Source organism: Protopterus annectens, chromosome 8.part0 (genome assembly GCF_019279795.1).
Source record: "Protopterus annectens isolate FY-2018-M chromosome 8.part0, PAN1.0, whole genome shotgun sequence".
NCBI classification, from domain to species: domain Eukaryota; kingdom Metazoa; phylum Chordata; order Ceratodontiformes; family Protopteridae; genus Protopterus; species Protopterus annectens.
This window is the reverse complement of record NC_056741.1, coordinates 1,905,830,253-1,905,845,299: the sequence shown is the minus strand read 5'-3', so window position 1 is coordinate 1,905,845,299 and position 15,047 is coordinate 1,905,830,253. Positions and strand designations below refer to the sequence as shown.

The window sequence follows — 15,047 nt, the reverse complement described above, 5'->3', positions numbered from 1 at the left end:
TTTATCCCACTTGACCCTTGCCCCCTTCTTCTCCCAGATAAAATCTTTCAATTCTTTATTGCTGTCCATAACTTCTCCGCTGGTTAATAAAAATATGCCTTACATGTATCTAAAACTAAAGGGACTAAAAACATTTTCACTGATGGTATTTTGCTATCCATATCCATAAACAATAGCTTCCGTCTTCTCGTTTTTTTCTATTATGTTTTATTTGGTCTCTTTTCACATATTCTTAGCTGACATAACAGAATCCTTTTTAAATTCATTCTCCTACATACTTTATCTTATAAGTTCATAGGTGTGTACTAAGCTAACGACCAGAAGGGCCTGTTTAACCCTAACCATGAATCCCAGATCTGTAAGTTCTGGTACCCTTGACAAGTGTAAGTAGGGGCTTGGGAGATGAAACATTTACAGACTGCCAGTGTTCATTAGAGGCATAAATGCCAAATCTGGAATGGATTTCTTGTTCTCCGTGCAATTGTCCAAGTTACACATGAATTGTTCCAAAGAAGTGGTAGTCTCTGGGATACATATCCGTGTCTCCAGCAGGTCCTATTTATATCACAGATGAGGTTTAAGTCTTTAGAGCAGGTAATTCTAGTGTCCTCTATGCAGGAGGTCCATCAAGGTGGGGTCTGACAATGCCTTGTATGCCAGGCATAGGTCTCCCCTCAACAGTCTTTAGGGCACAGAAAACAGGGATAGGGCCTTGAGGTGGTCTACATAGGACATATTACTTAGACCCCATATTTTTTAGTGAGGAACCCCTGTGGATGTTCCAGTTGTTGGATGTGCCTGGTTAGGTACATACCAAAGGTGGCATCGTACTCAATGATAGGTCTGATGAATGCTGAATACAGTGGACAAATGACCTCCTTGGAACTAGATGCCATATCTTTGTTTATAAGTTGAGAATGGATTTCCTTGCTGCTGTAGACACATGATGGTCAAAGACTAAATTACTGTCTGTGTCCCCAAGTTCCTGACTACTGGGTTAACTCTTAGGAGTGTGTTGTCAATATGATAATTACCAGGGGTGTGTGACTTCTCAAAGGATACTGTTATGTATTTCTTAGCATTTAGGTTTACTCCATGGCTCTAACACCAGTTATTTGTCTGTGTCAGTCCTTCCTGGAGAACAGTTGTGTCAGTGGAAAATTCTATGAGTGCTCATTATTTTCAGTTATCTGCAAATATGGTCAGCCAGATGCCATTGACATTGGTCTCGACTACAGAGACGTAAATGCCAAAACTGATCATTTGATTGTAAAAGGAAAACTTTTCATTACATTCAGTATCCTCTTATTTATTTGCTTACAGAAAAATATTATATTAAGGCAAAGGCCTTAATCCAGACATTCATCTGTGCAAAAATGAGAGAGAGCATATCAACCTTATGTATACTATAATCTGTGCAGTTTTACATCCTATACCCCACTTCAAAACTCAGGAGTACAGAATATTAAATTAAACATACTTTTGTCTTGACTTTTTACATTGTAATGCCTACATTTCCTAAAACTATGAAATAAGAACAAGAAAAAAAGAAACTTGTTTACTTTAATATCTTTATCATATACAATAATAAATTAAAATACCTCACTATATAACATCCAATTTGTGTCATAAAGTGTCCCATACCAGTATTGTTAAGAACAAAAACTGTTTTACTTATAGTTACTTTTTTTTTTTTCCTTCTTCGGTGTTCTTCCAAACATTTATGACATGAAGTAGGCATATGCATTTCAGTCCCGCACATGTTTAACAAAGTCAACAAAAGTCCAGTCTTTCCATTTTTTCTTGAAAAGCCATATTTCACAAATGTGATTGATGCTTTTAAGTCTCACATCTATTCACTAGTTTCAATGGTAGAATGTGATCGATGCTTTTAAGTCTCACATCTATTCACTAGTTTCAATGGTGCTGGTCTTCCTGTTCATCTTCATCTTCCAACCCCAGACTCTGGTTCAAGTCCAAGGTACTCCTAGTTATTCTAGTCAACTCATATGCTTTTTTTGTCTTTCAAGCATTTTCCTTTGGGACAGTGGAAAGGGTTGCCCTGGCAAAGTCTCTCTATGAGCTTCATTATCAGAAGAATGAGAAGTAGAGTCCCCTTGTGTTTGATGGCTCACTTTTCATTGCCCAAAATTTTATATTTCCTCCTTAGCCTGCTCTCCATCAAAAATAACTTTGATCCTCCAGAAAAAAAATATTCTGAAGACAGTTGGATACAGCAGCTTGAATCTCATACCTGCCTTTTAACATTCCATGACTGCTGAGATAAATGTGCATCTCTTCTGGCTGGTTTACAATGAATAAGCATTTTCTACAAACACTACTGTCTCCAGTTTTTAAATCTTGTCCCTTTTGCCTCAGTTTTATCATGATCAATTCTTCCAGTTGGTATAACTGCATCTTTACTAACATAGGTCTTGGCTGCTTCCTCATGGCCAGGTTTGGAGCATACACACGATGTGCCTTTTCAATTATCGAATCCTGCTGTGGAATACCAGTCCAGTTGCTTATTAGTGCTTTAATAAAATTAATACAGTATGTTTTTTCCTTTCAGTTTCTCTGGTAGAGCCAAAATTCTCAGAGTTGTCTTCATTTAGACCCTTGATTTTAGCAGTTTTAGCAGTTCATTTGAGTGGCTGTTTAAAGCTTCTTCCATTTTTTTCCAGCCTTTTGCTATTTGAGTTGATATAATCCTTCAGTGTTTTATTTATTTAATTAGCTTTGATGGGAGGTTGGTATGCTCTCTTTAGGGCCTATTTCCCATCCATCAGGAGGTGTAACAAATGGGTCAGTTAAATTAAAGTAAAGGAGCCACTGGATGAGTTAAACAAAAGGTGGGAGGGGGAGAGAAAACCTTAAAAAGTTACATTTTTTTATTGCCTTTTGACTATATACTCAATTTATATTTGGAAACCATATCTGATATCTTTTATTTACTGCATCTTCATCTGTTACTAGCATTAAGAAAAATTCACAGGGAAGCAAAAAAAAAAACTTTTAAAATAACCATTACAAATGTATTTCTCTGCAACGAATATGTGGAAATCTGACACAAACATGATCATAACTGTCAGACCTCAAACCATAGTATGAACATCTCTTTATTCTGCTCATATACCATATCTCTCATGGGTCTAGAAATTGACAGAATTTCCAGATTTTTGCTTCATATATTTTTCCTCTTAAAATGTGCAGTTTTCATGCAAATCATTGAGGACTGAAGTCTCTAAACAATTACAGACATTTGGGTTTCAGACTTCATATCATTTGGAAAATACATGCAAACACAGAAGCTGTTACTCTAGCAAATTTATGAATGCAATATTTAAAATCTGCCCCTGATTTCATGCCTTTGGCTCCCCATTATTTTTGGTTTTGTTTAGAATTTTTGCACTATGAAGTTGAAAAGTATGATATATACACAAAATATTTTTAATCTGTTATGACATATTTTACATGCAACATGACTAATTCTGAGGGACATCTTTAAAAACATCATTCAATAATAATGCTTTATCAGCAGCCTAAATAATTATTTGAATCCTATCCCCACAGTGCCAAATCAACTGCCATCTCCAAATTGTATACCTATAAAACTGGATCCAAAGGTCTCTAAAACATAAAATCTTATAACTATCAAGGATAAATCAATGATAATTCCCAGTTATTTAAAACTACTGGACTTTCCATATTAAGATTATCCAAATAAACAACTTATATAAATTCCCTCACTCTATGGTCATCAGTAGGAATATTATCACAAGCATTCATAATAGCAGTGAGCAACAATATGCGCAAAACTATTTTACTGAAAGCAGAATAATCACTGCAAACAACAACATGTAAAACCGTGGTTCATACTTTGTGCAAAAAACATAAGAGGTAAAACGAGCATTATTTAGTGTTTATTTACTTTTCTAAGGAACTGTTAAATATTTTACAGGACTTACATAGGATAAGATGCCACAAGTGTTTGCACTTGAAAATAAGAATTAGAAACAAATATGTTTTCATTTCTGAATAAGAACATTGGTTTCTTATTGCTACGTTGCAAAAATATATGATGCGTGTTTCACTTTTTTAACTATACGCACTGGAAATATGGCAGAACACATGCTGAGGCAGACGTGGAAAGTTTTTCATTATAGAGATGACAGCAGGAGTCAGTAGATTTCTGAAGTTAGTCAAATGATTCAGTTAAGGTCATACACTAAGGAATGCAGGCTGGGCTCAGCATCAAAATCAGCACTGCTAGGAAGATTGCAGTGTGTTGTGAGGGTATGCAGATTTGTACAAAGAAATGTGTACCCTAATAATGTCTCCATGCCTCAAGCAGTCCTATGGTGTAGAATGACAGAGAAGTTACTCGTTAACCTGTAATAGATATGTGCATGTATTCCACCATATATATATGAACCTTTTGACATATTATAATTGATATCTATATACCTTCACCATATTCTTTATATTATTTCCATGGGAAATAATATAAAGTTCTCCAACTATGTTTCAAATACCAACAAGACAATATAGCCATTGTGCCTTGATGTTCTTTAACACAGATGCAGCTGATGCATTCTTTGAATAGTACTGTTTACAGATACCATTGTCCTGTCATGTTAACATGGATTTGAATTGCTTCTCGGGAAAGATGCATTTGAACAGTTTTAAGTTTATATTGGTGGATTGCTGACCTGTATTTTTCTTATGTTGCAGATTGATAGAACAGAGACAGCAGTGAACAACTTAAACCCCGTATTTGCAAAGAAATTTATTGTCGATTACCACTTTGAAGAAGTTCAGAAGTTAAAATTTGCCTTGTTTGACCAGGATAAGTCCAGTAGACAATTATATGAACACGACTTCTTGGGAGAATTTTCATGCACATTAGGAACGGTAGGTTTTTTTTTTTGCTTTTAAGAATTTTGATAAGTCTTCATATTCCCATTGGTAACACACTGCATTATTCATTAGGGCTAGCAATCATCTGCTGAACTTTTGTTTCTCTGCAACTGTCCAGTCCTTTCGAAGTTTAGTTTATATCAATAGGTTTGCATGATTTTTTTTACATTTTCCAGTAATAGCTTCCAGTAATGAAATCTTCACATAGGAATATAGTGTAGTAATTCAAATCCAGTTCTCTCATTATTTGGTGATTTGGCGTATTTGGTTTTTCCACTGATTTGGTTAAAGTGCAAAAGAATATTTTCCAATAACTGTGCTACATGTCTGACTGTATGATATTGCTGTTGTGAGTTCTGTGCATTGGAGACACACTTTACGTAAGTGCATAAACAATGCATTTTTTTGCAATTTGGCTATATTTTTTTTCCAAACACCTTTATTAAATTTACACATATGACAAAGGCAATCTTACATTATATAAATAAAAAAACATACAAAATTATATCACTTTAGTTACAAAGAGTTTCCATCACAGACACCATTGAAACAATTGTAGTTGTAAACATTATACATCAATTATTAACCATCCAGTCATTGTCATTTAAGCATTATATAGCTCATTCAAATCCTGCCTCCTAAACCTCATTCCTGCTCTGCATATCTAAACCCTAAGTTATGTTTTCTTTTTTTTTTTTGCCATGATAACACTGTGCACTGTAAGTTATGAGGTTATGAGGCAAATAATATTTATTTTTTTGAAGGTGTGACATTTTGATGGCCTTTACGGAGCACTTTGGATTTTCATTGCAATGGAATGTAAAATAACTCTGATATTAACTGGCTTTTGAAATATCATGGTCATTTCATGGCATACACCTAAACATTTTTCCATGATGTTAGCATTAATATTTTGATTATTTGGGTGACATTTATGGCCCACACAAAACAACTGAGTACTAACTTTTGCTGACATAGATGCCTCTATTAAGGACAACCACAAAGGCTTCTTCAGCTATGCAAGAAATCTTACATGTAATGTCTAGCAGTGCTCAGAGCTAATATGTAACACTTACTTATCCCCTGTGGACATAGACAGCATAGTATCAGACAAATTCAGCTCTGACATTCCTCCCCCATCTCCCCTAATTAATTTTTATTTACATTTTAAAGGTATTGCTGACATCATCATGCATCACCAGCATATCCTGCAACCTAATCAATGTACAGGTGCGTGCATGAGGTAGAGATAGTTCCTGACTGCCTGTTGCCTGAAGCTCTTTCTAGTACAGTCTTTGAAATTACATGTAAATATTAAAGTAGTATTAGTGTTTTCTCTGTTCTATCACGACAAGTAACGTGGATCTGAAATGGCTGGAATAAGTGGTGTCACCAGCCTGTACTATCATGGATCCGAAGAAAATTCACGAGCTGGACATGGGCTGTAAGAAGTTGTAGTTCTTCCCTGTTTTGATGTGGATTATTATGCAGATGTACATTGCTCAGCTAAATTTGAAGGACCATTTCATTTTAAGTTTCCAGTATTTTTATTGTATGAGGTGTGTTACAGATAAAATTTTTGCTGGTGGTTCTGCTCGCAGCAGTTTTATTTCTGTGTCAGGAATTTACACATGATATGTAATAGAGCAATGAATACTTTTAATCCTTTTTTTGTGTAACTGTTTTTGGTGACTATGTAGCAAATGCAGCTGATTTACGGTGAAATCCCCTTTCCGCATATGCTTGTTTTTCATTTTTTACTGTCTGTGTTTGAAATGGTTTTGCTGATCTTTGTTTCTGAAAGTAAAAATAAAACTTATATAATTTTGGAACACAATGGCTTTTTACATAGTGTTTCTCTGACAGTAAAGGTTTTTTTTTATAGATAAGCCTTGTATTAATATATGAAAGATATATTTATTTTTCTTTGTATTGGAGCTTTTCTCCCTGGGCATCTGCTGAAAATGGGTTTTCTTATCCAGTCGGACTTTCCCGTTAACCAAATGTCAAATAAACTAACCATGGTTTGGTACTTATTGTAAAAGTTTTACATATGCCTCAGTCTAACTCAAGCATCCTAGGTAACCCGTTTGCCTCAAGTCAGTTACCATTTTCAAAATGATTGTGTCCTTTATTAAACATTTGATACCATTTATGTTTACCTTTTTAATAAGCATGGAAGAAGTAAAAAAGTAAAACTGTACAACTGCCACTCCCACAAAAATATCCATAAATAAAATATTTTGCTGCATTGTCAATACTCACACTCCTGCTTTTTCTTGGTGGATAATGACAGTTTTTTTTTTTTTGTAGCTCAGTGTTTCTCATTGGATATAGGAAAGCAGAGGCAGTACAGTAAAACACCTGTATAGGCAAGGGATTGTATTGGGTACAAAATGGAGCATGTTGGCACTAGGAACCATGGAAAGTGAGGGGAATAGTCAGGCAGTGAAGTAAAAGTGATGCTGAATGCCCTTTACATGCAGGCTAGGATAGAAGTCAAGAGTTTCAAATGTTTGAAAGGAAGAGGGTGTATTACTGTGTTATTAGGATGAAGATGTGCCTTTCTTCAAAATATTACATAAATGGGCTTAGAAATCACACCACCACTGATTGATTGATTTACTTTACAATTGTCCCATTACTGTCAATGTTCGAGTTTTTGCTGGGGTGCGATTTTCTCTTTTTCGATTGGTCAAAGCTCTGCACTTTCAACCAGTGAACAGCCACTAAGGTACCCATTAGCTGGAGACAGAAATGCAACTTGAGTCACTCAGCAACTTTCTGTACAACGTAAGAGCTACATTTGGAACCGATTGTACCGAGTTTGGTTTTATATTTGGTTAAAGAAATTCTGGGGAAACTGCTGAATTCTTCAACACATTATGAGCTCCAGCCTTGTGTGAAGAACATACCTCTCAATCTCTTAGAGCAGTAAATCTGGAAACAGCTAAAAATAATGGTGGGACAAAGGCCCAAAAATAGGGACAGATTTTAAATATTGCTCCTATAAACTCAGATAGTTGCTAAAAAAAGGCTTTGCATTATGTATTTTCTGAGGGATATGAACTCTGAACAAATGTCTGCCATTATTTAGTGACTTAATTCTTCATGTTGGTATCCCACAATTCCATTTGAGTGAGTGGGGTCACGTGATTATGTATGCAGATTTTATTTTAATCATAATCCCGATTTTTGGCCAGTTGTACTTACTTTTCATGGGCCTATGTCCAGAATATTGATGTTTCCAGATTGAGAGGTATGGTCTAAGCATATGACCCAGCTTGTGAGATGGTATGATTTCTTTACCAATATACTAAACAGTATGTCTTTTTGAGCTAGCCAGAGTACCTTAAAGTACACTCTCTCTCTTCTGTTTCCAACAGACTCTTGAGAAGTGACATCTATCTAGCTTACAAATCCTGAAAGGATCTAGTTCTATGAGACCTTTTAAACATCTACAAAACTTAACACCCTCAACACCCACTCAAAAGATCTTAACTTCCATTAAAACAAACAGGATATACATTTCAAAAAAAATATCTTTTATGGAATGGCCCTTCTTTAGAAGTAAAACAAAGGAGCTTCATGACCCTGGGAGGGAGAGGTTGACATAAGAGGGGAGGGGCTGGCATAATGGTTAAGGTATTTCCTCACAGATGTATAAGATACAGGGTTTGATTCTGACCTCTGATTATTGGCTGGGCTTGAAATAGTCTGCAGACTGAATCTAGTTTTTACCTGTGAATTCCTCTTTAAGCATAACCTGAATGAAAGGATAGGCAATTGCAAATACACCCTGAATTTAGTTCTGCTCCAAAAGTTCTTCTAAACAAGACTGAGTTTGAATCACGGATACCACTGCATCTAAGATGAAACATAGTAGAGTGCTCCAATGGGCAGAATTTTGAAAGATAGCCATTCACTGTACTACAGTTCCACTGTTAGGAATGGCATACTGAGTCACTTTTAAAAGTGAGAAAACAAAGTTCAAAACCTACATACAATTATTAAAATATGGTTAAAAATAAAACAAACAATTATATAACTTTGCTAAAGCCACTTACTACAAACTAAGTGATAGCTTATTAAATGTCTAAGCCCCTCCAAACCCAGATGACACTGAGGCCTACTCTGAGCTGCACACAAAAGCATTGTACAGCCACATACATAGCTGCATAGGAGGAGGCAGTACCTGTCCAAGTCAAACCTATGATTACTGGCAAAAATAAACCACCTTGGTTGACCCCTAGAGTAAATAGGCTATCCAACAAAAGGAAAAAAGTTCTCTCCAAAGCCATGAAGGAACTGAAAAATCAGTGCAAAAAGACACTCATTGGTCTAAACAAATTAGAGAGCTTGGCAAATCTACCAAAGCAAACTATGAGCCAAAGATAGCCTCCCAAGTGAAAGATAACCATAAGGTTTTTTTTTAATTATGTTCATAATCTCAGGGGAAACACTCAGCAATGTGCAAAATTAATCACGAACGGCAACACTTACACCCAGCCTGAAACTATAACAAACCTGCTGGCCGACAAGTTCAGTTCAAATCCCCCCCCCCCCCAAATCACCTGATGCCACACCCAAAGAAATACACGCAACAACCATCCCCCTACCGCCCACTAAAGCCAAAAATACAGCATCCACAAGTCCCAACATTCCAGGACGCTTCTTGAATAGTGTAAAACAGAATCTATCAGGGCCACTAGAAACCCTTTTTAACCACAGCTTCCAGACGGGCTTTATCACAGAGGAATAGAGGACTGCAAAGAGTCAGTCCTCAGCACAAAGGGAGCCCATCAACTGACCCAGGGAACTGTAGACCCATAAGCTTGAGCACTCTTATCTGCAAGGCCATGGAGAGAATTATCATGGACCTGATCAATAACAACATTGCAACTCTCCAAAAACTGGAACAGAACCAATTTGACTTTGTCAAAGGGAGGTCTTGCCTGCTCAGTCTGCTGGACTTCTTTGAGAAAGTCACTAGGGCCATGGTTGAGGATGAAATGGTACATACTGCTTATCTAGACCTGGCCAAAGCTTTCAACACAATCCCCCACTCAGGGATCATAGATAAACATACTGAGTTAGGTATAAACTCCAACATTGTCAGATGCATAGCAAACTGGCTCACTGATAGGATACATGTTGTCTGGATAGGTGAACACACTTCCGATAAGAAACCTGTTACTAGTGGTATCCCAAAGGGCTCAGTGCTGGGATCCCTCCTGTTTGGTATATACTTCTCTGCAGTGAAAGCCAGTGTTGGGGGCCTCTGACTCATCAAGTTCACTGCTGTAAGCTGGGAGCAATCACTGAATCCCCAAATAATGTTCACATCCTACAAACAGGCCTAAATATGACAAATGACTGGTGCCAAAACCATGGTTTGAGACTAAATGCTAAAAAATGCGTAATCATACCCTTCAGTAAATCAGATATCCCTGCAAATTATAATATTGATAGCACACCCCTAAAAGTAGACTCAATGGTCAGTGACCTAGGAACACATATAGATAGTAAACTAAACTTTGACCACCAGGTAGCTACAGTAGTGAAGAAATACTTCTGGGTAACTCAACTTAAAAATAAAAGCATGGCAGCAAAATCAAAATAAGTCATATTATATTCAGCCCTCATTAGGCCCATAATTGAGTATAATCCTCCCTTCTGCATGTACCTAAGGAGATACTTACACCAATTGGAGTGGCCCCAGAAGTTTCTCACTAAAAAAATACAAAGCATAAAACACATGTGTTATGCAAACTGACTAAAGTCCCTAACCTTTCACTCCGTCTCATATCATTTATTGAGAGGGGATGTATGCCTGACATACAAGGCACTCTCTGATTGAGCTCTGATGAAAATGTTACATATTCACAAGAAAAATTATACAGGAGTTACACGTTCCATGGACCTGAACCTTTATCTGTGACTCTAACAGAACTTGCTGAAGAGACAGATTTGGATCACTAAGGCTACCTCATCTATAGAATAAACTTCCCATCTTCAAAAACAAAGCCCATCCCTCACTGTCTTCAAAAAGAAGTTTGATACATGGATGGGAAACCATAAATTCACTCCTGTGGTACTGCCCATATCCCTTATGGACAGAGGCAGATTGCAAAATGACTCGGCCCCAACCCCCTAGACCCAATATCCTGATACTACCCCATCCCATATCTGGGGAATTAAGATATAATATTGTCATATCTTGGGTATTATTGGCTCTTCTTCCATTAGCCTAGAATGAACCTATTTATGATCACCACACTTCTTCAGACTATTAAAAATACACTAAATACAGTCTATGTAGAGAGCAAACAATCACATTCATTGCAGCAGTAAGCTAAGGCCTTAATTGCCTAGAATTCAATAGTGGTAATATAGTAAGTGATTCATTAAGGTCATGAAAACTATCAACTTATCTGCTCATATGACACAGTAAATAGAGCTTGAGATGCTGGCTCCCTAGTCTCAGCATTCTTCCTAGATTTATCAAAGGCTTTTGACACTATTTCCCACTCCCCTCTGCTTACTAAACTCTCTAACCTCGGTTTTTCTCCCCCTATCCTTCAATGGTTTACTAACTTTCTCAGTAACAGGCAGCAATCTACTAAATGGCAACACTCTTCCTCCCCTTTCATAATCACAAAGACAGGTGTCCTCCAAGGTTCAATACTGGGACCATTATTATTCAGCATATTTATCAAAAACTTCCATTCCTCTCTCACCTACAGTACTATTATCCAATATGCAGATGATTCAACTATCATCTGCTCTTCCAAATCTGCCACTGCACTGCAGCATCTCACTCAAGAAGCATTTACTTCCACCAAAACCTCGATGTCCCAGAACCATCTTGCCCTCAACCGCAATAAAACAAAACGTTTAATATTTACCCCCACAGAATCCAGCCCTACCATTCGCAGTTCACTCCCAAAATAACACCATCATTGAAGTCATCCCTACTAGCAAATTGCTAGGTGTCATCAACAATGACAAATTAACCTTCAACCTTCACATCTAGAGCAACATCAAAAAAACATCAAAAACTAGGTGCCTTGTATAGGCACAACTATTTTCTTAACCTCTCTGCAAAAAAGACTCTTGCCTCATACTTTCTCCTCCCAACACTTCTGTATGGTGCTCCCATCCTCAGCAATCTACAGTCCTCCTTGAGAACAAAACTAGATTCTTGTTACAACAAAGTCGCTAAATCTGCCTCAAATGCAAAATTTTCTACCCATCACTGTTCCTATCTGCATCATCTAAATTGGCTAGAATCCCCTCACTATCTCATTTTTCTACAATTAACTACAGCCCACAAGCTTATCTACCACCCAGAAACCTGCCCTTCTCTCTCCTCCATACTGACCATGTACCATCCTAATCAACACCTCAGGTCCGAAAACAAAATGTTACTCTCCATAGAGAAACCTAAGCTCTCAGTCGGCCAAATGTATTCCTATACTATCTCCAAGGCATGGAATAAACCCCCCCCCACCTTCACTCAGAGCTATCAGCAATCCTGCCTCCTTTAAAAAATCCCTTAAACTACATCTCTCCTCGCATTGGTTATGCTCCTGTACCCCAGCACACAACCCCCACTCCTGACTTCTCTCCCTGATGTCACAAATCTAACTGTTCTATTACTATAATTCCCTTCCCCTCACTAGGCACACTTACTGCATTACTGCCACTCTAGCCTGACATTTGCCCTCCTTAGCCCTCATGTTCTTATGCTGTACTTAACATCCCCACTGCATTGAACCTTGCAGACATATCACATTCATGTGTAATTTGAATATATACCATTTAATACTTGTTTTCCCATGATTGTAATTATTTCTTTATTAAATTTAAGCTGAAATTTGGTTCAGTACTGTTGTTATATTAAAACAAATTTAGCTCAGATTCAGAAAAAACCCTTAAATATATAAACTCCATGGTCACAAAATAGTACATAAAGAAAAACCCGCACACTAAATCATTGCTGATGTACAAGCACACTGAAAACTTCATTAGAGCAAACACATCTTAACATATTGGTTTTTGTACCTACAACTGGTCTAAATGATTTGTTTCACTCTTTGTGTGCAAGGCGTTTTGGAACCCCTTCAAGTGGCTTCCAGAAGTTTAAATTTCAAAAGACATTCCTCCCTGCTGATTTGCTCATTGGGTTGAGCTTCTTGGCAGTCATAAGTTCTTCTTAGGCCTCTCCAGAAAAAAAAAACATTGCTTTTGTAGCTTCTTGATTACAAACCTGTGCCATAATTACCAACTACATTCTGAACTTCCATTGTACTCATCCTAATTAGAGAATTAAGTTTTTTTCTATCCCAGATGACTATTTGATCATTGTTACAGTCATACCTGCCCCTAATAAATGTTCTAATTTCAGTTTTTTGAAGGTGCATCTCAAAGGAGTAAAGCACAGATCAGATGTAATTATAACTAGAGGTGCAATGAAAAAACATAGGAGAGACTGAAATCTTGCAGTCATTATTCACAATGGCTGTGCTTAGGTCTTTTGCATTAATTTATGTTTTAAATAAGCTCCTTATATTGACTTGCCCACTCTAATGTTTAATTTATTTCATTCTCTTAGAAAGACGTTTATTCCAATGGTAGTTTTGGTAGTATGTGCATCTCTTGAAGGCAGACCAGTACCTAAATACCTTATAGATATGAGTCATTGCACATATTTAACAGATAAACTTTGTTTTCAAATCATAACTTTAAGTAAATAAATACCTGAAGTTTAAGTAACTATACTATCAGCAAAGTCAGCATTTCGGCCAATGAAAACCTTCAGCAATGGATTTGCATCTGCTGTTAAACATTTGCCATTCTGTTGGAACCAGATTCAAAAGTACTTTATTCAATATTTTAATTTTATACATTTGAATCAGGAGCTTTGTGAAGAGTAAGAATGGAACAAAACTAGCACAAGTAACATTTTCAGTGGAAATCTTATTACAGAGTCATCAGAATGAGGTTCATAAAAATTAATACGTTCATATTTAAAAGTTCCTTTACTAACATTTAGTTCTGACAGATGACACCAAGTAATGATTGTGGAAACTACAATATCTCAGCACTAGCCAATTAAAGGATACAATGAGAAAATAAACCTTTAGTTTTATAAGCAATGTAGCATATCAGTTTATGGAATAAAATTATTTATGTGAACTGAAATAGTACTGATCCTTTCCCAAAATGAATAAAATAACTGTCCTAAAAGCACACTGCTTGCTCAATTGTCAGGGCACCAAGGCTACCTTTTATCTATATCTGTTGTTATTGCCAATAACTGGCAGAGTTTGCTAATATTTGCCTTAAAACTGAATTTAGCATTAATAAGACTAAAAATAAATTGCAGCCCTCATAAATCAGTCAAGTGTCTGGTAAACATCAACATTTTATGGGAATTCACATACTCTTAGGTAAGTTCTAGGCTAGCTGCCCTTGCAGGCCATTTTATGCCTATCCAATTTTACTTTTTTTTTGCTCAAAATAACCTATCCCATTTGGTTAGAGATTGGCCTTAAACATCCCGTGGTCAATATTTACTCCTAATGAGAATAACTGGGATGATGCCATAGATGATTTAGGGTCTATATTAGAACACTGAACATTCAAAATGTCGAGTGTTCTAATATCGAACCCTAGCAATCGAAAATATAAAACATCGAACATTCGAAACAGCAAATTTTTTCCTAGGGAAAAAATTTGCTGTTCCAAAACACATACACACAACACAAGCACACCAAACAAACAGCAATCCATACACATACACCTAAACTCTTACACCTAACCCTACACTAAACTATACATACACCGCTAACTATCCACTTACCTTAACCCAAACCCTATCCCTAAGGTCCATCACTATTGCACAGTCACCTCACCCATGCCCTAACCCTAACTCACCTACCCCGCCCTAACCCTCACGTCTACACAATCGCACACTTACCTGACCCGTGCCCTAACCCTAACTCGCCTAAGTCACCCTAACCCACACGTCCACACAATCCCACACTTACCTGAACCCGACCCGTAACTTTGCACTAGAGTGCTGAAAATACCGAAGCAACAGAAATGGACAACTGAATTCT

The 15,047-nt window shown here is 36.9% G+C and overlaps 1 protein-coding gene across 1 annotated transcript in view; it reads left to right on the top strand.

Annotated features, from left to right (window-relative positions):
* The window catches only part of CPNE2 (copine 2), a 1,786,656-nt gene that overhangs the window by 562,265 nt on the left and 1,209,344 nt on the right, over positions 1–15,047 (top strand). Inside the window, exon 3 of the mRNA XM_044081406.1 lies at positions 4,735–4,914. Within this exon, the coding sequence (XP_043937341.1) occupies positions 4,735–4,914 (180 nt within the window). The remainder of the gene's footprint in view (positions 1–4,734; positions 4,915–15,047) is intronic.